At 41.3% G+C, this 27,076-nt stretch overlaps 2 protein-coding genes across 5 annotated transcripts in view; one reads left to right on the plus strand and one right to left on the minus strand.

Annotated features, from left to right (window-relative positions):
• FOCAD (focadhesin) overlaps positions 1–11,240 on the plus strand; it is a 226,511-nt gene extending 215,271 nt beyond the window's left edge. The window contains 7 exon segments of the mRNA XM_044300978.1: positions 1,087–1,347; positions 3,592–3,681; positions 3,793–3,970; positions 5,253–5,350; positions 5,468–5,710; positions 7,676–7,751; positions 10,759–11,240. Of these exon segments, the coding sequence (XP_044156913.1) occupies positions 1,087–1,347; positions 3,592–3,681; positions 3,793–3,970; positions 5,253–5,350; positions 5,468–5,710; positions 7,676–7,751; positions 10,759–10,832 (1,020 nt within the window). The 3' untranslated portion in view covers positions 10,833–11,240.
• The window catches only part of HACD4 (3-hydroxyacyl-CoA dehydratase 4), a 41,036-nt gene continuing 20,255 nt past the window's right edge, over positions 6,296–27,076 (minus strand). For 2 of the 4 annotated variants that reach the window (XM_044300984.1, XM_044300985.1), the window contains exons 5-8: positions 19,278–19,384; positions 16,482–16,613; positions 16,308–16,396; positions 13,574–13,866 (exon numbers count right to left, since the gene is read on the minus strand). In XM_044300984.1, coding sequence (XP_044156919.1) covers positions 16,314–16,396; positions 16,482–16,613; positions 19,278–19,384 — 322 coding nt within the window. In that variant the 3' untranslated portion in view covers positions 13,574–13,866; positions 16,308–16,313. Of the gene's footprint in view, positions 6,800–13,573; positions 13,867–16,307; positions 16,397–16,481; positions 16,614–19,277; positions 19,385–27,076 lie in introns of those variants that run through there. The other 2 variants (XM_044300987.1, XM_044300986.1) reach the window with 2 other exon arrangements.

Genomic DNA, 27,076 nt, shown 5'->3' on the forward strand with positions numbered 1-27,076 from the left:
CAGTGTCCATGAAACACAGATGACACATGGACTGAACCACTGAAAATCCAAGAACCACGGATCAAACACTGATAGATCAATGAAAATGTAATGGATGAAACATGGACGTGCGATCATGGAAGTACAACAGGAGTGTGAATAAGGCCTAACTCTTAGTTAATTGAGGCAAAGAGGAGATAGATGATTATCAGCTTTACTGAGGGATCAGGTTACAGTTTTATTTTTTTTGTTTTTTAACAGAAGTCTATGTTGAGGAGGAGGTACTAGAGAAACCAGTTTAAATGTGGTCATCAGTTTTCCCATAAAAACATCAGCATTAGACAGATAAATAAGCAGGTGGTAATGACCAAATCATTGGTAACATATTGTCACGAGTAAGCAGCTAGAGGAGCTTACCATAAACCCCTTTGACATTGTGGCACGGAGGGGAAATTTTTAGGTTAACTGCAGTCATGGAGAAGAACAAAACACTCATCAAATCCTGTAAAGTGAAATGAATGCGCGAGTGCGTGTCTCTGTAGCTGAAAATACAAAAGATAAAACCAAACAGTGGATATATAGATTGTAGGTTTTACTAATGCTATAGTCGCTATATAAATGAGTAAAATGAATTTTATATAGTGAAAATAGCATTAGTAAAATTTGCAGTCTATATTCGGTGTTCTCAGACTGCTTTTACATTATGTTTGACTTAAAGGGCTTCTGCAGTTTTTTTAAACTGATGATCTATCTCTGGATAGATCATCAGCATCTGATCGGCATGGGTGCGACACCCGGGACCCCCGCCGTACAGCTGTTTGAGAAGGCAGCGGCGCTGGCAGTAGCGCCACGGCCTTCTCGTTGTTTACCGCAGGCCCAGTAACGTCATGACTAGTATCACTGGCCTGGGCGCGGCTAATCTCTGTTCACTTAAATGGAGGCCAGTGATACTAGTCTTACCCACGTATATACGAGCGCTTTATATTTCCATGTGGAATCTGGCCTGGTTTTAAATATACATGTTTTTTTTCTAAGCATTCAATGAGTTCTATTGTCGCCCCCCACCCTTTCACAACTGCAGCATTTAGGAAATTGTTTGCATTGCAGGTCACAACCCGCTCATACCTGGTTGCTTCTCTGTCACTCTGGATGAAGCACGTCTCTGAGGATAAGCTGCAGACGTTTGCTAATGTGTTCATGATTGCTCAGTTTGAGGCCCAAATTAAGACAATGGATGTGACGACGTCGAACAATATTTTGCTGGGTCTGGCCCAAGCTATGAAGCTTCCTAACCCCCCACAACATTGCTGGAGTTTTCTGTGTACAACCATAGAAAGGCTATACCAGCTATTACCAGATGAGATTCAGGTAAACTATACCCATAGTGCAATACTCAGCAGCATATACAACTCTAATACTAGTAACAGTAGTAACAGTTCCTGTACCACAAATGTACTGAATACAGCATATTCTTTATCTAAGCTACATCTGTGCTTCTTGTTGAATCAGTTATTACTTGTATGTCATGATCACTCCGGATGCTTGTGCTTTTCCCATCAAGGGAAGCTCCTGGGCTCTGTGCAGCCTGTTGAGTATGCGTGCAAGTTGGGGGGGGATCCTATGATTACTGTAAAAAAATAAAATTAGACATCATAGTACATAATAATCTTTTTCTAACAAAGCTAGAACCAGCCCCAGTGCTTCAGACTACAAAAAATAACCAGGAGCCATTGGATCCTAAACTAAAAAAATTGGGAGGCAAATTAAATTTTTTAGTCGCCAAATTTAAAATGCATATAATTAAAAAAAGGACTTGACGGAGAAGATGAGACGCAGGTCACAGTAGTGAGCCTGCACTACATATAGGAGAATACAGCACCACATACCTCTCACATCCAGTGACATCTTTTGGGGGACAAGGTAAATAAAAATGGCAACTTTTTAGTATTTTGGTGGGTTTTTTTTTAAACTTTTTATTTAATAACCATTCCCCCCCCCCCCCCCTTAGGGGCTAGAACCTGGGATCTTTTCATCCCGTGTCCTATTCACCCAGATAGAGCTCTATTAGGGTGACTAGGACTTCACACACTCCCTGCTGCCCTGTGCATAGTACACACAGCAGCAGGGAGCTGACTATGGCAGCCAGGGCTTCAGTAGCGTCCTGGCTGCCATGGTAACTATCTGAGCCCCAGCAGTGTAATCTGCCACTGCCACCAATGGAGGGGAGGGGACCCTGTTGCCACCATATAACAATGAGGAGGGGGGGCGTACTGCGCCACCAATGAATGTAATTAAAGAGGACCTTTCATGGGTCCAAAAAATATAAACTTGGTAGCAGGCTACATAGAGCGGTGTCCTCCTCCTTGCTCTGAATGTTGAAAATACCAGGGGCCACAGCAGGCGAATGGAGCGGCGCCCAGGAATAATAGTAAGTGCACTTAGATCCCTGGACTCCGCTCTATGTAGCCTGCTACGAAGTTCATATTTTTGGGACCCATGAAAGGTCCTCTTTAACTCATTTATACAAGTGTCGGCAGCGGTATCACAGACCCAGCACCCGGCCTCAATAACAGGACATGCGATCCGCGGCAATTAACCCCTCAGATGTGGCACCTGATGAGGTTAATTGCCGCAGATCGCGTGCCCTGTTATTGAGGCCGGGTCTGTGACTGCTGCCTATACTTGTAATTATATGTTTTACATTCATTGGTGGCGCAGTGGCCACAGCTCCTCCCCTCCTCCTCCCTGCTATATCCCCATTGGTGGCAGTGGCGGCTGCCTAACAGTGGGGATGGAGCGACTCCCTCCTTCTCCGCATGCCATGTTCTTTAACTGATAGTAGGCTGCACAGCAGTGCGGCGGTCCAGTCGCAAATGGCGACAAGACTTAAAAGTCTTGTCGCCGTCTGCAAATTTTAAGGCGCAATGGCAACCTTTTTGGTCGCCATCTGGAGCCCTGAGCCCTGTACCTCGTGGATCCAGAGATCTCCACATTCATTGCTTCAATTGCTCTGTTAGATTTATATAAAGCTTTGCAGGTTAGGGGAAGTGTCCTTCCTGCTGTAGATCTCTCTCTATCACAGCTCAAGAGGAAGTTGAAGGATGGAACGGAGCATGTGCATCCACATAGAAATAAGAAAAGAACAAACAGCAGGTGGCGCTATACAGATGGCTTTCATTGAAAAACTCAGTGACTATAATGTTTAATTACATGAAATTACAAAAGTACTCAGATCCAGGTGCTGGTTTTAAAACTGTAGAATATTTTTCGTGGGACAACCCCTTTCATACGTGCCAGGCAATTGATTGCAAAAACCCATGCACTTTAAGCATTACCAATTATTTTAACTTGCTGTGAATTTTTATAAATTTTTGTTGAAAAGGACACCTATAAGATCAATCAAGTACATTGTAAGTGATCACAACAATCGCTTACATGAAGCTAAAACATGTAGGAAAGGACAATGAAGATACAGCAAAATATTCCATATTCAAGTGTAAGCAACGAACACATAGCCATAGCAAAGAGAGGAAAGATCAAGATGATCAGCATCTCCCTGTAACCCAAAAGAACCTTTCTTCATTTTTTTTTACATATATACACCTGATGCAGAAGACTAACATGGGGATGTACATTGAAGTCGCTAAATGCATCTCAGAATTGGCAGATAGTGAAGTTGAAAGGATTTGCTGTATTTCCAAGGTAAAATCCTAACACCTAAAGTAGCTGCTCAGACTTTTTTATGTGAAGTTCATGTCCAATGGAAACGTTATTTCTTTTTTCTGTTGCTTTAATCCTATGCCCTAACTACAGGACAACATCCTAAAGTCTACTTTTGTTCGAGTGTACCTCATTTCTCAAGGACGTCTGCCAATGTCATGCTTAAGAGAAGTGAGAGAAGGAGCCCTAGAGTGCAAAGATAAAAAGACTATCATTTGGATGTTATTACAGACCTCCTATCAAGCAAGAGTCCTAAGCCATCAGAATACAGGTAATAAACTATGAGAATTAAAGGGGTTCTCCAGGAATGACTTAAAATGGCCTCCATCAACCTATCCTAGAACGTGAGCAGGACTGCTTAGGGGGATGATGGGGTGGCAAATGCCAGAGCGTAATGTGCAATTAGGCTCTGCCCCCTCACCCCTTCTTCCTTAGACAACACTGCAAGCGGAGGCAGCCAGTCCTGCTTATATTCAGGGGCAGGTTACTGGAGGCCATTTTAAATTATTCCCGGAGAACCCATTTAGGAAGAAACTGGACAACACATGGGATCCTTCTGCCAAAAAGCACTGAGAGTTACTTATCTGACAGATCCCACACCACCACTCAGGTCCTTCCGGATCTACTATGTTTGCCTGACTGCAGTGGTGATGTTGCGTTGACAACATGTGACTGCTGCAGTCACATCACTGGCCTCAGCAGCCTACCAAAGAGGCCAATGATTGGCTGCAGCGGTCAGGAGTTATCAGCGAGAGATCACTGAGTAAACAGAGATTAGCGGGGGGACTACTGGAGTGGCGGTGCAGGATCTGTCAGGTTAGTAATGCACAGGTTTTAGTGGGGTTTTTTTGCAGAAGGATCCCATGTGTTTTCGGGTTGCTTCCTGAAACTGGACAACCCCTTTAAAGGAAAAGTAAAGCAAAAAAAACAAAACACTTGCCTGTGCATGCTCTGAAGGCAATCAGTCTTGTAGAAATCTAGCAGAAAAGGGGGATCTTTAACACTTTGGATTTCTTCATGTTTCATATTGTGGAATGCATGGGGCTTATAGTTACTTATAGTCAAAACTAGGGAAAACATAGACAAAGCAGCCTGTGCCCAACCTCATATACTAAATCTTTTATTGTAATAATCCAAGCAATTATCTTAAGCAAGAGTTACTAGTACTATTTTATTTATTTTTTTACAACCTTAATATTATGTCAAAGTGTATTTCAGTTTTATAAAGTCATGGCATATCACTATCCAGAGAAGTACAAAGCACTGGCACTTACAGATCCCAAGGTTCCCATCCTAGGATATGCCATCACTTTATGATCAGTAGGGCTCAGACCTCTGGGCTGTAGCGCTGTACCCGGAGCACTAACCCTCTGCTGCCCTTGAATTACCTTCCTTCTTTAGTTTGGTATGTATTGGCTACTTTTTATAACTTTTTTAAAGTTTGCTAACAGCATATTTTTATATTACATATTTCTGCAATTGGAATTACACAAGTCTTACATTTTTGTAACATTTGGCCCATTCTGTTGTGGTTTATTTCTTGATTCTTTTAGGCATCTTAAAGCGATTGGACTGGCTGCTGGATTTGATCAGTTACACTAGAAACATAGCATATAAGTCCACACCTTTGCAGAATGTTCTTCTAAGTAAGGTAGTGTACATAGTGTTTATTTCTTGGAAATTGAACAATGTCATGACTTCGATCTGTAATGTTTTAATATTGCATTCTTGGTAAAGTTGGTATAGCAGTTTTTCTCTTCCTGTTTAGGGAGTGGACTTCCTGCTACATGTTTTTGCTGTGTCTGTAGTGGCCTGGGGTGATCGTACAACACCTTTACTTCTTGGGATCCATGGCAGCTGGTTGTTGTGGAATCGTGAATCCTCTTTTACCACCGGTTCTTTGGGAAAGCAGCCTATGGACATGTTGACCATAAATGAATGTTTGACTGCGTTACCGGCAAGTTTGCAGTCGCTATTAGCAAAAGAGCCTTGGAAGGGACATGCTCAGAAGGTATTTCTCTTATAGCATATGTAGAAGCCTTACAGTACATCCTACATATACTGCAATCCAATCTGTACACATTGCATGTATTCAGTTCCCTTGTATTCATTATGGAGCCCTTCAGACACCCTAGATGCAGCAGGGAGCAAGAAACGCCAGCAGATCGTCTCACTCCTGTGGTACACGTGTTGTCACCCACCAATCTGCAGAAGCACTAAAGGCCCACTATTGATGACATGCTACTGGCACTTCAGGATGGGTTATCCCATGAATAATGTAAAAAATGAAACTCATACTTAATCTAGTACATGTTAACCTTTTTAAAAAAAGGCTAGAACCAGTCTTGTATCTTAAATGGATCCGGAGATCGACTCATTCATTGCTCCAATTGTTCTGCTATATTTATTTCAAGCTGTCAGCTTATGGGGTGTGTCCTTTCTGCTGCAGCTGGTGGCAGTTTAAGGATGGAACTGAGCATGTGCTTCCATCTCAGTGAGCAGGACAGAGAAATTAGAAAAAGAGCGTACAGCGGGTGGTGCTATACAGATAGCTATAACACTGTACATTTTTAATTACATGCAAATACAAAAGTATTCAGATCCAGGTGCTGGTTTATTAAAAACTGTAGAGTATTTTTTGTGGGGCAACCTTTTTAATAGAATGGAAGGTCATGCATCCTGCTGCACTTTCTACATGGAAGATATGAACAGGATGTAGTGAAATAATAAATCAGTTTTTTAGAAAGTGAAATACTTAGAATATTTTATTACACAGATGTTTAGCTGCAGCATGGGAAGTGTGAGACTTGAGTCCAGATTGGACTGTGTTTATACTGAATATCTCCAGTGTGCCGGACGTCCTGCTGTGAAGACTAGGCTCACACTAGATTACACTTTTCTTATTTCCCCCCAATGCAGCTGAAGGCAGCATCATCACAACAAGAGAACCCACAGTAGCACCCAGACCTGTGTAACGGTTGGAACATATGAGGCCCTTGTTTCCTTCCACATTTTGTTGCCTATAACAGAAATGAAGCTCAAAATAGATGAAAAAGAAAACCTCTCCTTTGAGAATCTTGGGATTCATTCCTAATTTGTACTGCAAAAAGAAAAAAGAAAAAAGTTAGACCTAAACCTCATATCATTTATAGTAGTGTTCCATTTATGAAAGAGATATGCTGCAGTTCTTCCTATAAACTTTCAGTTCCTCAGATGCCTGCGCGGTGCACTATTATAACTGATAATAAAGCTGCAGCAATAGAGAGTTTCTTAAAGGGTTCTTCAGGCTTTTAAAAAATCCATGCTTTCTTCTAACCTTTGGAAGAAAGACAGTTTAGTTAATACTTACCCCTCCAGCGCTTGATGCTGCCATCTCCACTTGAGTCCCGACCGGATGTCTTCCCGTTTCTCCCAGTTCAGCCCGCAGCCTGTGTGAGTACAGCGGAGATGGCAGCATCAGCAGGGTAAGTACTAACTAAACTGTCTTTCTTCCACAGGTTAGAAGAAAGCATGGATAAAAAAAAAAAGCCCAAAGAACCCCTTTAATCATCCATTCATTTTTCTATGTAAATAATATCGCTCACTACAAGCTGACTTGAAGTGCTGTGCATAAATTTATCTTGATGACCTATCCTCAGGTCCAACACCCAGCACCCCTTCCGATCAAGTGTTTGAAGTGGCGTTGATGCCCCATAGGAGCGTCTCTTCCTGTTTTTTACACTGCACTGTCTCTGAGTACTCACGCCACTCACTTGAATGGAGCAAGTACTTGTAATTACACTATGCCTCTGCTCCACAGGAGACGACGCACAGTGTCCTCCTCTTCCAACAGCTGATCGGTAGGGTCATCAATATCGCTGCACAACCCCTTTCAATTAATTAATTACTGCTTAATGTCTTGACTATTTAGAAGAATAATCCTCCTATTTTTGTGACTACCTGTCTGAAGACAAAATTTATTTATTATTTTCTATAGTTTATTGATTGGATGATAAACCTCCTTGAAAGTCCAGATGGAGCCTTATCGGAGGAATCAAGAACTGTTCTGAAAGGTATGACCACAGTTAATAGAAGTAATAGGAGGCCAGATTTTATTTAAATTTAATTTTGTTGTTGTTGAAAGACTCAGACCGTTCAGGAGACGTGACGGAGGTCTATAAGATATAGTGAATATAAGTTGTAATACAAGCAGTGGGTACGGGTTTCTAGATGTACCATATATTTAATTTTGGTTATGACTATGGTATAAAGCAGTCTGTGAAGAAGTGAGGAACCGCACTCTCGAATGTTGATACCGGTGCCAATCAAGGGCTTATTAGGCCGTATCCAGGTAATTAAATATTGAGGCACTCAGTCTGGAACTTATGCAAATAAAGTAATTTATTCTTTCATTTTTTTCTATGCCATCCATAGGCCCGTTATATGTTAAAGGGTAACAGATTAATTTCTGACCAGACGTTTCGGTCATGGTAGACCTTCATCAGTGGTCATGTTATCTGGAACATTATCAAATACATATATATATAAGGTACTTTAGCACGGATGGCAGAGTATGAAATTACATAGATATAAACATAATAATAATAGGACAATGAACAATATACAAGTAATATGTGATATTTGATAGCATTATAGCAGCAGAGTAAATAGGGGTCCAGAGATTACATATATATATAAAAAAATATACACATGTATAAATTCATATTCACAAACATGAATATATGCAAGGAAAACATGATTCTATGTCAACGTAAAAAATGGCAAAATTATACTTATTGTCAACACATGATATCTACATAGAATATGGAAAATTACATAAATAAATTAATAGACATGATTGTATAGGTATATGCAAGGAAAAACATGACGATTAACCATACGCTAACGACATTAAAGCTGATAGGAGAGGAGCAGAGAGGTTACTACATAAATCGGTTGTCATATGGATATAAAGGAATACTGAAGACAATAGCTAAAGACTCATATGGTATAATCTGCATATAGGAGTTGGCAGGCATGGAGATATCCCATGATATTACTGTGGCCGCATAGCTGATCAACATAGTCAGGAGAAATGACATCATTATGACAACCGATTTATGTAGTAACCTCTCTGCTCCTCTCCTATCAGCTTTAATGTCGTTAGCGTGTGGTTAATCGTCTATGCCAACCACACAAACAATCATGGAGTCCGATATATACAATTTTAACTAGTAAACCTCCGCAAACATTGCCACATTCTATGCTAATACCAAGTGTGGTGGACATAGACGACGCAACCACATTCTAAACTATATTTTCAGGGAATCCCAATAGAATCATGTTTTTCCTTGCATATACCTATACAATCATGTCTATTAATTTATTTATGTAATTTTCCATATTCTATGTAGATATCATGTGTTGACAATAAGTATAATTTTGCCATTTTTTACGTTGACATAGAATCATGTTTTCCTTGCATATATTCATGTTTGTGAATATGAATTTATACATGTGTATATTTTTTTATATATATATGTAATCTCTGGACCCCTATTTACTCTGCTGCTATAATGCTATCAAATATCACATATTACTTGTATATTGTTCATTGTCCTATTATTTATTATGTTTATATCTATGTAATTTCATACTCTGCCATCCGTGTAAAAGTACCTTATATATATATGTATTTGATAATGTTCCAGATAACATGACCACTGATGAAGGTCTACCATGACCGAAACGTCTGGTCAGAAATTAATCTGTTACCCTTTAACATATAACGGGCCTATGGATGGCATAGAAAAAATGAAAGAATAAATTACTTTATTTGCATAAGTTCCAGACTGAGTGCCTCAATATTTAATTACCTATGGTATAAAGCAGTAATACCCAACCTAGGCCCGTGGGCCAAATCTGGCCCGCGAAGCTGTGTTATGCGGCCCGTGCGACTCCCTGGAAAAAGTCTAAGGCGTACCAATACAACTTAGACTTTTCCGCCACATTCATCAGCGCTGTGAACGGCACAGGCAGCGCAGCGATGCTGCCTGTGCCTGAAAAACAAACAAAAGCAAAGCTCCTTACAGCAAGAAGCTTTGTTATTGGTAGGTATAGGCACGCGCCGGAGCGATACAGGTGCTGAGCAGGGGAAGCCGGCGGGAGCTGGAAGTAGGAGGGGCCCGGTCCAGGGGTGGGTGTTGTAAGGAGAGCGGGGGGTGCTGCCCTAGGACCTTGGGAAACATGACAGGGCTGCTGGAGAGGTAAGGAGCCGTGGACTCATGTGACTGCTTTCCCCCTCCTCCTATCACCCCACTAGTGACCCTGCTCCCCCCTCCTCCTGTCACCCCACTAGTGACCCTGCTCCCCTCTCCTCCTGTCACGTCATTAGTGACCCTGCTTACCCTTCCTCCTGTCACCCCACTAGTGACCCTGCTCCCCCCTCCTCCTGTCACCTCACTAGTGACCCTGCTCCCCCCTCCTCCTGTCACCTCACTAGTGACCCTGCTTCCCCCTCCTCTTGTCACCTCACTAGTGAACCTGCTTCCCCCCCCTCCTTTCACCCCACTAGTGACCCTGCTTCCCCTTCCTCCTGTCACCCCACTAGTGACCCTGCTCCCCCCTCCTCCTGTCACCCCACTAGTGACCCTGCTCCCCCCTCCTCCTGTCACCTCACTAGTGACCCTGCTCCCCCCTCCTCCTGTCACCTCACTAGTGACCCTGCTTCCCCCTCCTCCTGTCACCTCACTAGTGACCCTGCCCCCCCCCCCCCCTCCTCCTGTCACCCCACTGGGAAGAAGCTGAACAGACTCCACCAAATATGATGGGACCAGTTCAGTTTCCGTTCGGGATCCTGTCTTTTTACCGGACAGAAAAGTGACGCATAGAAGGCTTTTTTGTCTGGTCTTTCGACAGAATCTGCAACAGAGGCTCCAAACGCAGCCTCCAACGCAGATTTGAAGGCCTACATATTTTGTACCTGGTTCTGGCCTGCGAAATTTATACCATACCATATGCGGCCCCCAGACGAAAAATGGTTGGGCACCACTGGTATAAAGTATCCTTTTTGTCTTTCAGCTTCACTTTTTAGCTTGAGAGGTCTTCCAGAGTTTAAGAGGAAAGCTGTGTGGACCAGAGCTTTTGGCTGGTAACCGTCTCCTGTTTCATCAACTAGCCATCATATGACTCAGGAATGTCATTTATATCAACGTCTGGTTTTTGAATCAAGCCACATTGATATGTGTAGTCCTGTAGTACTTTGTAAAATGCCAGGCTGTATTTGGACCAAAAGTGTCCTTTATATTTAAACTTACTGTCGGCTGTATTTAAAGGGGTTTGTCCCATTAAAACAACTTATCCCCTATCCATAGAATAGGGTATAAGTGTCTAATTGGTGGAGGTCTGACCACTGGGGCCCCCACCAATCACAACATTGGGGGCCTGTCTTCCCCCATTTGAATGCAGCAGGAGGCACACATGCACATCCGCCACTCCATTCAACTCTATGGGCCTGTTGAGTATACTTAAAGGGATTCTGTCACCTCCCCTCAGCCAAAAAACGATTTAAAAGCAGCCATGCAGCACAGCTTACCTGGATTAAGCTGTGCTGTTTAATCTTGAAATCCGTCCAGCAGTTACTTTAAAAAACGACTTTGATCAATAAGGAAATGCGTCCTGAAGGTGCCCAGAGGGGCGTTTTTTTCTTCCTAGTGAGCCCAGTACCGCCCCTCTTTCAGTGCCCAGCCCGCCTTCCTTGTATTTTCTAACTGCCGCCCCCAGCCTGCCACAGCCTCTCCTGCCTCTCCTCCCCCTCCCTCACGCCGAACGAAGTCTCGCACAGGCGCAGTACCCACTGAGGGCTGCGCCTGTGCGATCATCAGGAGACTGAGGGCGGCAGCTTCATCTTCGTCACTGGGCATGCGCCGAGTCCAGTGACGTCCGATGCTCGCTCTTCCCTCAGTCAGCAGGGAAGAGAGAGCATCGGACGTCACTGGGCTCGGCGCATGCCCAGTGACGAAGATGAAGCTGCCGCCCTCAGTCTCCTGATGATCGCACAGGCGCAGCCCTCAGTGGGTACTGCGCCTGTGCGAGACTTCGTTCGGCGTGAGGCAGGAGAGGCTGTGGCAGGCTGGGGGCGGCAGTTAGAAAATACAAGGAAGGCGGGCTGGGCACTGAAAGAGGGGCGGTACTGGGCTCACTAGGAAGAAAAAAACGCCCCTCTGGGCACCTTCAGGACGCATTTCCTTATTGATCAAAGTCGTTTTTTAAAGTAACTGCTGGACGGATTTCAAGATTAAACAGCACAGCTTAATCCAGGTAAGCTGTGCTGCATGGCTGCTTTTAAATCGTTTTTTGGCTGAGGGGAGGTGACAGAATCCCTTTAAGCAGAAGACTTCAACAGGCATTCAAACAGGGGAACAAAGGCCCCCATTCTGGTGATCAGCTCCAGCAGTTGGCCCCATCAGACATTGATAGGGAATAAATTGTTGTAATGGGAAAACCCCTTTAATAGTTATCAAGATGTCATGTATTTATTTTTTACAGTGCATGTACTGTATGACTGCCTTAATAAAAATATTCAATTTAAGCTAATGTGACTATTATTTATTTAAATGACTGTATCTGTTGTGCTGTCTTAATATCCTAAATATCACTACGATTACCTTAATTGGAGAATCTCTAGTAACTTGCATTCGTATTGTTTTATGTATTTTCGTGCCCTGTTGAAAGTGATCTTCCCTTTCTTGTTTGAAAATACATTTCTGCAATGGACAGGTACAATGCATAAATGTTTTTTGTGTGTGCCGTGGGACTGGCAAAACCAAATGTCTTGCTTTAGGGCTCATTTAGACGGCCATATGATATCCGCAAAAATGCGGATGCGTTTTTTTTTTGTAGATAAAATGCTGACCCATTCACTTCTATGGGGCCCTTTTCTATTCCACGGTTCCGCAAAACAAATGAAACATGTCCTATACTTGTCCGTGAAAATCAGGACATGGCCCCATTGAAGTCTGTGGGTCCGCAAAAATACTGAATGCTATCCGTTTTTTGTTTTTTTGTCTGTGATCCTCAAAAAAAAAGGATAGCATTCAGTATTTTTGCAGACAGCATACGGCCGTCTGAATGAGCCGTTATGTACAGGAGACAATCATGCTGGAGCAAGAAAGGGCCTTCCTTCCAACTACTGCGACAAAGGTGGACTCATACAATTGTCTAAACTGTCATTGTACACTGTAGCATCTTTTGAGAGGTACTGGATCTCCTTAACAAGACCCACTATGTATGGAGAAAATAATATGCAAACAGGCATCTCCCACAGGAAGAGAACCATCTCGTTAGTGGCTCCCTATCAGTTAAGTGTTAGTATTCAAAGGCCTGTTAAAAGGTCAGGTATTTGCACATACTGTAGGGAGTCACATCCAGAAGGTGGCGTTAGGCAGTTTGCATATGCTATTGCATTAAAGGGAGTCTGCCATGTCGTACATGCAGTCCATTGTGTGGGCAACGTTATACATAGCAGAAGGAGCTGAGCAGATTGATACATAGTCATACACGAGGGGCTGTTAGTCACTGATAGGACCACCCACAGGGACTAGTAAGTTACAAGTTATCCTGAATCTGTCCCCACAAAAATATATATCAATCTGCTCAGCTCCTCCTGCTCTATTCCATACAACCCTTTATCATTGCCCCTGACTGGAAATAAGAAGCATCTTTTGTGCCTAGTAGAATAAAACACTGGTCAAGCCTACTGTAAGTGGTGCAGGGAAAGGGCCAAATGGGCAACCTCTTTGAAGACCTGTATCTGCCACTTTGGTTCAGTTTTTCATAGCTTCATTGCAAGTCATCTTGTACAATGCAGATTCCGTAATATATCAGACATAAGCAATGTTTTTAAAAAATTGAAGGCAGCTTTATTTTTACACATCTGGAATAATATTGTAGTATAGAGTATATACATATTCCTTACACAACCCCTTTATATAACACTTAGAACAGCATTTCCACATTTCAGATGTTAGAATAGTACTCAAGGTGCCTTCAGTTTCACCTTCTCTTCTATTATACAGCATGAACAGACCAGTTTCTTTTTGCGGATTATGTAAACACCAGGAATATCAGGTCTTGTCCGCCAGTTTTCTGAGTAGGGATAACAACAAATCAGCGCTTGAGGTCCAAATCCTTTACGGAAAAATATATACCAGACTGTAGATTACTTATTTTTAACAGTACATACATTTCTGTATATTAAAGGGGTATTTCAGTTGTGGATAGGAGATAACGATCAACGGTACCTCGTAATCCTCGGAGCGCCCCAAAATGAATGGGGCGACAGGTCAGGCGTGTGAACTGTCACTCCATTCATTTCAGGGCACTTGTGAGGGGTAGAGGATACCCATTCATGTGACATGGTATGCCAGCGGGATTTGGTGTTAAGATTGGCGTAAGAAACTCCAGTCAATACGTTCCCCCTTTTTTTTCTGTTTTCTTGAAGGTGCCCTATTTGCTAAATTGACTTCAGTGCATCAGTAGTGGTTGCCACTTTGAATTGGCTTTTTTGGAACTTGTTATTGCTTGAATACATAATACAGTCATTTTCTAATAAGTTAATTCCGAGGTGACAACCAACATGGCTGTACTTCCGGTGCAACTAAATACAGGTATGCCGAGATCTGTTAGTTTGGCTTACATCTGCATTCCTATTTCTGTGTACTGCTGTGTTATGAGAGCAAAGCAGTGAACTGCTGGATCTGTTGCATAACGAGCATGAATGGCAATAGACGGTCTCCATTGACTATAATAGAGTCCACAGGGTTTCCATTATGGGACCCAGCATTTGACACTAACAGGATCTGGCGGGTTTCCGGCATGTTACCGTGCAACATAGCACAGCATCCTGTGCTATTTTGTCTGGCATTTTTAATGCAAATTGTGATGGGGCATCCAGATATAAGCTTACAGTATTTACCAACCTTTGGCTGCTGCTCTAACTTAACCCCCCTAACAGTCACATTACAATTGGAAAAACCCTGCCGATACTTCAATGGGAATTGAGCTGCAGTAAACCCACACAGCCATTACACTTTGATCGGAGCTGTGCTTCCAGCTCTGTTGAAAGTGCTAATTCCAGTAGCTTCAGGGAACAGATGCTGGGTATTGTAAATATCTACCCAGAGGATAGGATAGAAGCCCCCAAAACCCAATAAAAAGTATCTGGTAAAGAATTTTGACATTTAGGCTACTTTCACATTAGCGTTTTCAATTCCACTATTGAGATCCGTCATAGGATCTGAATAGCGGAGGAAAATGCTTCAGTTTTGTCCCCATTCATTTTCAATGGGGACAAAACGAAACGCAATGCGCCAAAATGCATTCCGTTCCGCGTGGTTGCGTCCCCATCGCAGACCACAAAAACGCTGCAATCAGCGATTTTCTGTCCGCAATGTGGTGTAGGGCAAGACGGATCTGGCACAATAGCAAACTGATCCACCCCCCCCATTGACTTTCAATGGTGTTCAAGACTGATCAGTCATGGCTATAGAAGACATAATACAACCAAATCCTTTAATGAAGGATGCATGCGGTTGTAATATTGTAACGGAAGCGTTTTTGCAGATCATGGCGGATCCGCAAAAAACACTAATGTGAAAGTAGCCTTACTTACTGGTGTACATAGAGTATAGCAATGTGCATGTGCTAATGAGCTGAGTGCTGGTGAACAGGCATGCTCAGTTACTCTGCCCACAGCTAGTTCTTTGCCTAGTGATCTTGTATTCATTGTAAAGCAGCCAATAGAAATGCCTGGTCTTACTTATTGTCTAAGAAGGTGCAATGCCTCTGCAGTAATATGGCAGAATAGAAGACTCGGTCATCTCAGCATGTTAGGATTGTGAAAATGTATTAGAAAGCAAAAAGGGACTATATTGTCAGTTGCCAGAGGGGGAAGGAGACAGATTCATCCCAGAATCCAGCCGCAGCGCAAACTACTATTAACAGAACCACAGGAATTTGTGTGTGAAAATGATTTTTATTTTTTTTGCAATTTTGGGTGGGAATTCTTTTATCTGTCCCTATATCTTAATTATTTTATGAGAGGTTAATCTATTGGTTCCCTACTTTGTAGAATAAAATTTAGCTGAGGATACTTTCACCCCTGCATTGTGAAGATCCGGCAGGCAGTTCCATCGCCAGAACTGCCTGCTGGATCCGGAAATCCGTGTGCAAACGGATAGCATTTGTAGACAGCTGCGGATCCGTCTAACAAATGCATTGAAATACTGGATCAATCTCTCCAGTGTCATCCGGAATTTTTTCTTTTGCATTTTTAAAGGTCTGTGCATGCGCAGACCGTAAAACCGGATCCGTTTTGCCGGAAAATAATGTCGGCAAGTGTTCCGCATGCCGCAGTATTTTCTCCGGCCAAATACCGGAAGAGTGACTGAACTGAAGACATCCTGATGCATCCTGAACGGAATGCATTAGAATAAAACTGATCAGTTTTTTCCGGTATTGAGCCCCTAGGCCGGAATTCAATACTGGAAAAGAATAATGCTATTGTTAATGTACCCTAGCAGAAATATAAAAGGCGTTGTTGTTATACTTTATTCATGTTTGTTGCCTACCTTCTGTCATTTCACTTTTAGCTTCAACTTCTGTTGCCTCAGATAGAGTTCTCTTTTAGAGTAGCGATGACTGCATGTGTACAGTACACCTAAGTGACAACACGTTCATGTCAGCCAAGTAGTGATTCAGAGGCTACCAATATACAGTGCATATTTTATCTAAGGACACCTTACCGGCTAGTAAAAGAACCAGATATATTTTTAAAATGGAAGGGAAGTGAATGGAAACCGCAAAAGGCAGTGACATCGTGTAGCAGAATGTGCCAAGGGCTTCGAAATAAGGAAGTGATTCATAGACTGTGTACACTGCAAGTAGAAAAAGAAGAGGTTATGATTTCTTTCATCTTAGTCATCAAACATGAGACAAAATCTAGAATCTCTGCTAAATCATTGCAAGCTTTATGCATGCTCCACCACATTGTGTGCTTCACAGCCATGCACAGAAGGCTGCCCCTCCGTGCTAGGCACTCCCTCTGAGACCTAGCCACAATTATTGTTCCTGTTACTAGGGCTGCCACTGTGTTTTCCAGTTTTATTGTCTTTTTTCTAGATACAAACATTTCGTATTTTCAAGATTAAGCCCTCTTATTACAAAAAAGTACTAGTTGGAGGGATGTCATCCTTGAATAAATGCTGTACTTCAGAAATAGTGGTGACATAATTATAGGTATATCAATAATATCGCCACACAGTACTTAGCCCCCTTAGTGGCATCAACTCACTAAAAGTGCCCATCTTTAGTGCCCCCACAGAGTAATAATGCTTCCTTACTACCATACACAGTAATAGTGCCTCCTACTTAATAGTGTCCCCTTAGGCTACTTTCACACTAGCGTTGTTTAAATCCGGCGTTCAATTCCAACACCGGAACTGCCCACCGGATCCTGAAAAACGTGTGAAAACGGATTACATTTGAATCCTGATCAGGATTTTGATCACAATGAAAAAATGCATTGGAAAAAAACGGATCCGCCATTTATGGACTTTAACTTTTTTTTCCACATTTTCCAGGTTTAACATGCAAAAGCCGGATCCGGTTTGACTGAACACGGCGTTAATGCAAGTCAATGGGAAAAAGACCGGATCCGGCGTTCAGTCAAAGTGTTCAGGATTTTTGGCCGGAGGTAAAAATACAACAATCTACGATTTTCTGAAAAGCCTGATCAATTAAAAAAGACTGAACTGAAGACATCCTGATGCATCCTGAACGGATTTCTCTCCATTCAGAATGCATTAGGATAAAACTGATCAGTTTTCCGGATTTGAGCCCCTAGGATGGAACTCGCCGCCGGAAAAGAAAAACGCTAGTGTGAAAGTACGTCTCCTCCAGACTGTGAAAGTGGCCACTTTGTGCCCTCCACTAAGTAAAAGTGCTCTATACACAGTAATAGTTCTCCCCAAGTAAGTAATTAATACTCACCTAACCCTATCCCATGATGAAAGATGCATCTCAAACTCCACTCCACTTCTGGGCTGAGCTGTCAGTGGTAATGGGCAGCTCAAGCTGCCCTAGTCACTGTGGTTAAATGCCACAATGTTTTTTTTTTTTTTTTGGTTTAGTTTTTTCCTAGCATTGTTTACAGGAGGCATCCTGCTGGTGTTTATGGGCAAACTATCTTGGCATTTATGGGTAGGCATTTCACTGGTGTTGTTTAAGGGGCATTTGGTTGGTCTTGTTTATGGAGGGCACACTTCTGGCAATTGAAGTGGATACACTGGTGATGGTGTTTATGGGGGGCAGGGGGGATAACGAAGCTGGCATTGTTTATTCCAGTACTTTGACCAGTAGGAGCCTACACATACACTTACATATGCATAGAACATTTACAGTGGTGGAGCTGCACAGCTGAAACTACAATCTTCAAAGGGTAAAAAAGGTGCAGACCTCAAAACAAGTTGGACCTTGTCAATGTATTTTTGCTTGAAGTTTTGGAATGCTGCTCTTCTACTGGAGGTGCACAAACATATATCATGCATTTACACATAGAGGTCATTTAGCTAAGGGCTCATTCGGACGACCGTATTTATGTGTACACACCCGTTCCACAAGATGCAGACCAATTCATTTAAAAGGGGGCTGCAAAAGATGTGCACAGCACACCGTGTGCTGTCCGCATCCATAATTCCATTCCGCGGCCCCGCAAAAAAAGTTAGCGCGTGTCCTATTCTTGTCCGCAATTGCACACAAGAATAGGCATTTCTATCATAGGACCGGTCATGTGCTTTCTGCAAAATGTGGAACGCACATGGCTGGTATCCGCAATTTGCAGACTGCAAAACACATATGGTCGTCTGAATGAGCTCTAAGACGGTTCTTGGTGGCAGAAGGGATGGTGGGGGCTCAAGATTCTCCGTTCCTGATTTATGAGCAGCACTTTAGAGATAGAACTCCGGAGACTGTGGTAGGATCATAGACACTTTGGTTCGTTACAGGATGTCTCAGTTTGTATGGATATATTAATTTCCTTCTCCACATCTAGGATATCAGGACATAGATGACACATCATCATCATAGACTGAGGCTGCTGATCGTTCCTAAGCTTACACAAGTACAGAAGGCAATAAAACATTCCTATACAAAGAGAGACAAGGCAATGATGACCGCAATATGTACCTCTGCCATAGTATGTAACTGTATCTGCGTCCTGAGGTTGCTGTTGAAAGTGACAGGGGCCTCTTTTAAGAGTGCCTTGCATGCCAAAAAAGTACCAGGGTGTAGGCCTGGTGCACCTTGGCATGATGACACACCTGATCAGTAGAATTAAAGTGTAAATGTTGAGATTTTGTTGGAATGGAGGAAGCAGAACTTTTATACCAGGGCCTTTAGCAGTGCCCTCAAAACCACTATGGTTCTAGTTCTTGGATGATCAAACACACAGTAGTATGCCAGTCACTTACAATACCCTGAACCAATGCTTTCTGATGAAAAATATACTTAATTATTTGTAGATCATTTGGTAGGACGTTTACCTTCTGCCAGCAGTGACAACGGGTGCACTGGAATCCATAACGTATTATAGAGCCATGTTAGAGCTGGGTACTCTATTCCTACCGCAGACAACAAAAGGTAGGGATATCTGAAACAAGCAACAGTGTGCAAGCAGTCATGTACAATATAATCTTATCTGTTCATTGATGTCATAGAAATAGCTGAATTTCATACTTGGTTTTTTAATTAAAGAACTAATGTTAGGGGCCCGGGAATTACCTTGTGTTGTAATAGATTGTGCAGCAGCGAACAGAAATAGAAGCCAAGAAGAGTTGGTTATGCACGTTGTGCGTCTCTCTCCTTTGAAGTCTTTTGTAGTCACATAAACAGCTTTGCAATGAGAGACATACAATCTGCTCCACTTAGCTTCTCCTCCTTTTTTTTGAAGTGGCTATAGCCTACCTTGTCACTGGACCCCTGTTCTTCTGATGGGTGGACGTTACACAGTAGCGATGCGGACCTTACAATGCTTTTTGTATTATATCTCTGCCCTGACAAAACTATCCATATTTCCTATATTAAACCCTTCCAGCAAAAGCCAATTTGGACTAAATGCCGAAGTCCCATTTTCTGAAATCTGACGTGTCTGGTAATACAGTAACTCTGGAACGCTTTTACTGATCCAAGCAATTCTAAGATTGTTTTCTCGTGACACATCATACTTCATGTTAGTGGGAAATTTAAGTTGATATGTTTTACTTTTATGTATAAGAAAAATCCAAAATTTACCGAAAATTTACAGAAAATTTTGCATTTCTCAGATTTTAAGACAAACAGTGATTCCTCGCAAAATAGTCATTAATTAACATTCCCCATATGTCTACTTTATGTTGGCACCACTTTGAAAGGTGATATGGGATGAACCACAGCGCAGTCAGTTTCAGGCAAAGTAGTATTTTTAAAAGGCCTTATCGTTACTGAAGAAAGTTTATTTTATTTTGTTAGAAGGCTTAGAATTTTTAAAGCAATTTTTGAAATTTTCAAGAAAACAGTGTTTTTAAAGACCTATTTCAGTTCTGAAGTGACTGTAAGAGGCTTATATAATAGAAACCACGTAAAAATGACCGCATTTTAGAAACTACACCTTTCAGTGTATTCACCACTTATTTTATAAACTTTGTTAACCCTTTAGGTGTTCCCCAGGAATTAAAGCAAATGGAGGTGAACACAGCAAGGGTTAACAGCAAAATAAACCTCAATATGTATTACCCTGATTCTGCAGTTTACAGAAAAAAAGCCATCTTCATGGGCACACAGCAGGCTCATGAGGAAAAGAACCGCAATATTGTTTTTGATGTGCAGATTTTACTGGAATGGTTTTCTAGTGCCATGTCACATTTGAAGAGACCCTGAGGTACCCCTAGAAAGGAAACCTCAAAATGTGACACCGTTTTGGAATATACACCCCTTAAGGAAAGGAATGAGGGGTGAAGTGAATGATTTGACCTAACAAGGAGCGTTTCACAGAATTTACAAATACTTGGCTGTGAAAATGTAAAATTACATTTTATTTCCAATGGAATGTTGCTTTAGCCCCAAATTTTTTATTTTCACAAGGTGTAACTGTAGAAAATGAATACAGCAACACCCCATATGTTGTCGTTTGGGGGCATGGCAACATTCAGAAGGGATGTAGTGGTATCTGGCTTTTCTAACATGGAATTTGCTGAAATTGTTTTTAGGGGCCATAACATTTTTATTCTATGTTGACTGTCAGGGATTGTTTGTTGCAGGACAACCTGTAGTTGTTGTTTTTTTTTGTACCATTTTGTAGTACAAATAACTTTTTTTGCTTATGCAGTATATATGATATGATCATTTTATTCTGTTGGTTAATGCGGTTATGGCGGTACCAAGTTTGTATAGTTTTTTTATGTTTTACTACTTTTTCAGCATACACTTTTGTATAAAAATAAATTATATTTTGCATCACCATACACTAAAATCCATAACATTTAAATTTTTTCACCAATGTGGCTGTGTGAGGGCTTGTTTTTTGCAGGACGGACTATAGTTTTTGTTGGTCTCATTTTGTGGTACATATGTCTTTTTGATCGCTTTTGATACCATTTTTTGGGAGGTGAGGTGGGCAAAAATTGCTCTTCTGTCAGTGTTTTTTTATGGGGTTCCTCATGTGGTATATATGATATAATTTTATTCTGTGGGTTGATATGGTTATGTTGATACCAAATTTATAGTTTGTTTTACTACTTATTCAGCATAAAATCACTTTTGTATTAAAAATAAATTACCGGTATATTTTACATCACCATATACTAACATCCATAAAATTTTTTGTCTTTCACCAATGTGTGAGGGTTTGTTTTTTGTGCGACGGGCTGTAGTTTTTATTAGTATCATTTTTGGATACATATAACTTTTTGATCATTTTTTATTCAATTATTTTGGGAGGTGAGGTAACAAAAACAGCAATTCCATCATTGTTTAATTTATTTTTGTTTTACGGCGTTCACAATGCGGGATTAGTAACATAATTCTTTTATAGATTAGGTTGTAGGTTGTTTCGGACACGGTGATACCAATTGTGTGTAGTCTTTTTTTATTTTGTAATCAATTACAGACGTGGACAAAATTGTTGGTACCCTTTGGTCAATGAAAGAAAAAGTCACAATGGTCACAGAAATAACTTTAATCTGACAAAAGTAATAATAAATTAAAATTCTATAAATGTTAACCAATGAAAGTCAGACATTGTTTTTCAACCATGCTTCAACAGAATTATGTAAAAAAATAAACTCATGAAACAGGCATGGACAAAAATGATGGTACCCCTAGAAAACACAGAACATAATGTGACCAAAGGGACATGTTAATTCAAGGTGTGTCCACTAATTAGCATCACAGGTGTCTACAACCTTGTAATCAGCCATTGGGCCTATATATATGGCTCCAGGTAATCACTGTGTTGTTTGGTGATATGGTGTGTACCACACTCGACATGGACCAGAGGAAGCAAAGGAAAGAGCTGTCTCAAGAGATCAGAAAGAAAATTATAGACAAGCATGTTAAAGGTAAAGGCTATAAGACCATCTCCAAGCAACTAGATGTTCCTGTGAGTACAGTTGCACATATTATTCATAAGTTTAAGATCCATGGGACTGTAGCCAACCTCCCTGGACGTGGCCGCAGGAGGAAAATTGATGACAAATCTAAGAGACGGATAATCCGAATGGTAACAAAAGAGCCTAGAAAGACTTCTAAAGAGATTCAAGGTGAACTTCATGCTCAAGGAACATCAGTGTCAGATCGCACCATCCGTCGTTGTTTGAGCCAAAGTGGACTACATGGGAGACGACCAAGGAGGACACCATTGTTGAAAACGAATCATAAAAAAGCAAGACTGGAATATGCCAAACTACATGTTGACAAGCCACAAAGCTTCTGGGAGAATGTCCTGTGGACAGATGAGACAAAAATCGAAGTTTTTGCCAAGGCACATCAGCTGTATGTTCACAGACGAAAAAATGAAGCATATCAAGAAAAGAACACTGTCCCTACTGTGAAACATGGAGGAGGCTCTGTTATGTTCTGGGGCTGCTTTGCTGCGTCTGGCACAGGGTGTCTTGAATCTGTGCAGGGTACAATGAAATCTCAAGACTATCAAGGAATTCTAGAGAGAAATGTACTAGCCAGTGTCAGAAAGCTTGGTCTCAGTCGCAGGTCATGGGTCTTGCAACAGGACAATGACCCAAAACACACCGCTAAAAACACCCAAGAATGGCTAAGAGGAAAAAATTGGACTATTCTAAAGTGGCCTTCTATGAGCCCTGACCTCAATCCTATTGAGCATCTTTGGAAGGAGCTGAAACATGCAGTCTGGAAAAGGCACCCTTCAAACCGGACACAACTGGAGCAGTTTGCTCATGAGGAGTGGGCCAAAATACCTGCTGAGAGGTGCAGATGTCTCATTGACAGTTACAGGAAGCGTTTGATTGCAGTGATTGCCTCAAAAGGTTGCGCAACAAAATATTAAGTTAGGGGTACCATCATTTTTGTCCATGCCTGTTTCATGAGTTTATTTTTTTACATAATTCTGTTGAAGCATGGTTGAAAAACAATGTCTGACTTTCATTGGTTAACATTTATAGAATTTTAATTTATTATTACTTTTGTCAGATTAAAGTTATTTCTGTGACCATTGTGACTTTTTCTTTCATTGACCAAAGGGTACCAACAATTTTGTCCACGTCTGTATATAAATGAACAGATTTAGAAAAAGGCAATTTATTTTATTTACTTTTTTATATTTTGGATTTATTTTTCACTTTTTTTATTTTTACACAATTTTTTTTATTTATCAAGCTCTATATGAATCTTGAAGATCCAGTGGGGCTGACTGCTGTACATTGCATTGTAACAGTCATCTATTGCAATGCACTGAATGCCTTGGTAACCATCAGAACGCTGCCAACACAATGTGGCAGCCTGATTTGAGAGAGGGGGAGCCCCCTCCCTCTGTTGACCCCATGGAGTCAAGGTGCAAACGGCCTGGATTCGTGCTAGCACCGTTGTTGGCTGTTGCAGCAGAGTGTCAGCTGTATGTTACAGCTGACACTCGCTGCTGATGGAGGCAGCTCCGTTCCTGTGCCACCACCATCACATACAATAACACGGGACCGCACAGAAGGATGCAGGGATAAGAATTGGGGCACAGGCAGTATGAGGGAGCATCAGGCCATGGGAGCAAACAGGTATAATTACACTTCCATGCTCCGATTGCTTAGTCTGCACAGATCAATCGCTGGCAAGTGACCACCCTGATTCTTTCCTTGCCATCTTTTCCTGTGTCTCAGGACTTGGTGACTCCGGGGCTGTGTGACACGATAGCGTTAAATTACATGCAATCTGGACTTAAGGCTACGTCTAGGGATTAGCAAATAGACTTCAGGTGAAACATCCAAAGTCGATTTGCATAAAGCTTAGTTCCAATACTGTACGGAGCAAATGCTCCGTACAGTATTAGAATGTATTGGCTCGGATAAGAGGAAGTTGTCGCTACCTCGGACCAGAACCTGAGTTCAGGAAATCTCTCGCGAGACTTCGCAAAGCAATAAGCAATGTCTCATCGGAGCCAATACATTCTAATACTGTACGGAGCTCCTGCTCCGTACAGTATTGGAAGGAAGTTTTTATGCGAATCGACTTTGAATGTCGCATCCCTAGTTACATAAATATGTGGGAAGGGGTTAAAGGGAAAGGTTTACTACCATCGAAATGTTTTATCACCGGTCACCAGCCTATATATGAATATTCTATGTTTTGAGGGGGTTCTTAGTGTTTTTTTGTTGTTTTTTTTTTTTTTTTTGCAGAAAATCAATGAATGCTGTTGTGGAGATCATTTTTTGAAGCCACTCCAGGTATTCTACTTCCTGTCTTGGCTCTTTAACTTCCTCAGTTGTCTGGACTATCACACTGTAAACCTAAATTCTACCAATCTACTATGTACTAGCAGATAACATCATCTCCTCACAGGAACAGTAAACTGACTGCTTTCCCTATCCAAAAATAAGTTTTATGACCATGCCGACTGCTAAAGGGACAGTATTCTGTATTTCCTAGTACTGCAGAAATAAATAAAAACAACTTCCAACAATTACAGAAAAAAATTTCTGTGAAAATTGAGGTAAACAATACCCAGTGGTGTACCTGCAATTAAGGCAGACCATGCTATGGGGCCCTTACAGAACTTGCTCTCTCTTCCCCATGTGAAAACTCTGCATATTTACACAGCCACCTCTAGGAGGAGCTCAATTCAACCATGGTAGTTGTAATAATTCCTATTCACTGAGCTCCCTCTAGTGGTGGCTGCAGGCAGCCAGCTAGCTAATAAAAAGTTATTTCCTCCCCTTTCAAATAATAAATAATATTAATTCATATGATTATTTATAAATATGAAGTGTGCTTGGAATGGTTAAAAAATTGGCAAATTTTTCACCATCTTTTTGTTCTTTCTAAGGGATAATCAACAAATAAATATTAAATAGTAAATAAAACAATCAATTATGAATTAATACCTTTTTAAAAAATTAAAAAGTTAATTCATTAAATCCATTTAAAATTTTAGGGAGCTTGATGTGAAGAATATAAAAACATTTATGAAGATTCAGAATTAATACAGAATTATTGAAATCCCATAAAAAATTATTAAATATGTAAAATCATGGCAATAATCATTGAATAAGTAAAATCATGTTCATAATTATTGAATAGATTCAAACTATTCCTGGAGGAATTAAATCGGCTATCGTGTTGAAAGAAGGCTATTTCTTCCTTTTTTATTTAAAAGAGGAATAAATGTAAAATACATACAGGGAGTTAGCAAATTCCTAGATTTAGACTAAGCATAAAGACATGCGCAGCAGGGTGATAAGGAAAGAAATAAGACAGTCAGAAGTCATGCGCACTGGAAATTTGGACGAGCGCCGGAACGAGAAGGTAATAGGATGACTAGCTCCAAGGACGGGTAAGGTATGCTATAGGTGAAGAAAGAAAAATGACATGTCTTTCTCACCAATCAGTACACACTGCCACGATTTTTTAACACGAGACGCAAGCCTAATGGATAAAAAATAAAGAGGAGGGTTTTCATTCCTCATAAATACATGCCAGTTTAAGTGCTCGGTTTGTTTGGCAAAACATGTCGGGGGGCAATAGTGTCAATGATTTTAGAACCAAGGCATTAGTAAGAAATTAAGGGAGAAATGTACCGCAGACATTTTCTCATTCAAAGTAGATTACTCTGATAAAACATTAGTGAGAAAAGAGCAGATGAAATGTATCACTGGTAGCAGGGATAAACAAAGCTAGCTAAACATGCATAACCTCTGAGGAAGGGATAGAATCAATTGAAGGAAAAGCTAGTTAGTAACAAAACTCTATGATTGAGAAAGAGCGTTTTGTTACATATTGAGAACTTTGAGATAATAGATACGTTCCAGTCCTAGACTGAAAAAGATGGCAACCTATCCCTGCACCAGTGGGCGTTTATGTTTAATGTATAACTAAATAAGGAAGGGCTAACAGCGGAGATAGTGTGGAAATAACACATCTCCTAGCCTGCCCTGTCCAATTCCGCTCAGTTTTGTAAGCTTTTGGAATCACATATGGCTTTTGGTAAAAGAGCACACACAGTTTTTATCGGTTTGAACTAAAAGTTATTTTTAAGATACAGAAAAATTGGCCCCAAACAGAATTTTTTTTGCTTTTGCTATCTTGAGGGAATATATGACTGGTAATGACCACACCTCTTGTCAGGTGCAGCTGGCGGTCATTACTGCTTGCCTATTTAGTTGGGTTTCACACTTCATACCATGCGGTTGATATTCTCTGCTTGGATTTGGAGGAGTTGGTGTGTGTGGACCTTGCTTGTGTTCCTGTTCATCCATAAGATAAGTTGTACTGCTCTTGTATTTGGTTGTTCCCTTGTGCTTGCTGTTAGTGGGCCTCAGGGAGACACTGGTTCGTTCACCTGGGAAGGAACCAGTAGTCTCATTCCCTTTCACTACCTTTAGGGCATCTTAGGGCTCCTAGGGTTTAGGTTACGGCGTATGTATTTTCCAACCCTCAAGGTCTATACATACTGACAGGAGTCAGGGCCAGATCTAGGGGTTTCCTAGGAGGTGACCTTTCCCTTCTCCCTAGCCTTGAAGCCTAGTTATTTGTCCTATCCGTTCTGTTGTCTTTCTGGTGTCCCTCTTCTGTCTATTATTCGTGACACCTATGTTGGGAAACTAGGTGCAGGGGACCCATAACAAGTTTT

This window comes from Bufo gargarizans, chromosome 7 (assembly GCF_014858855.1).
Source record: "Bufo gargarizans isolate SCDJY-AF-19 chromosome 7, ASM1485885v1, whole genome shotgun sequence".
NCBI lineage: Eukaryota > Metazoa > Chordata > Amphibia > Anura > Bufonidae > Bufo > Bufo gargarizans.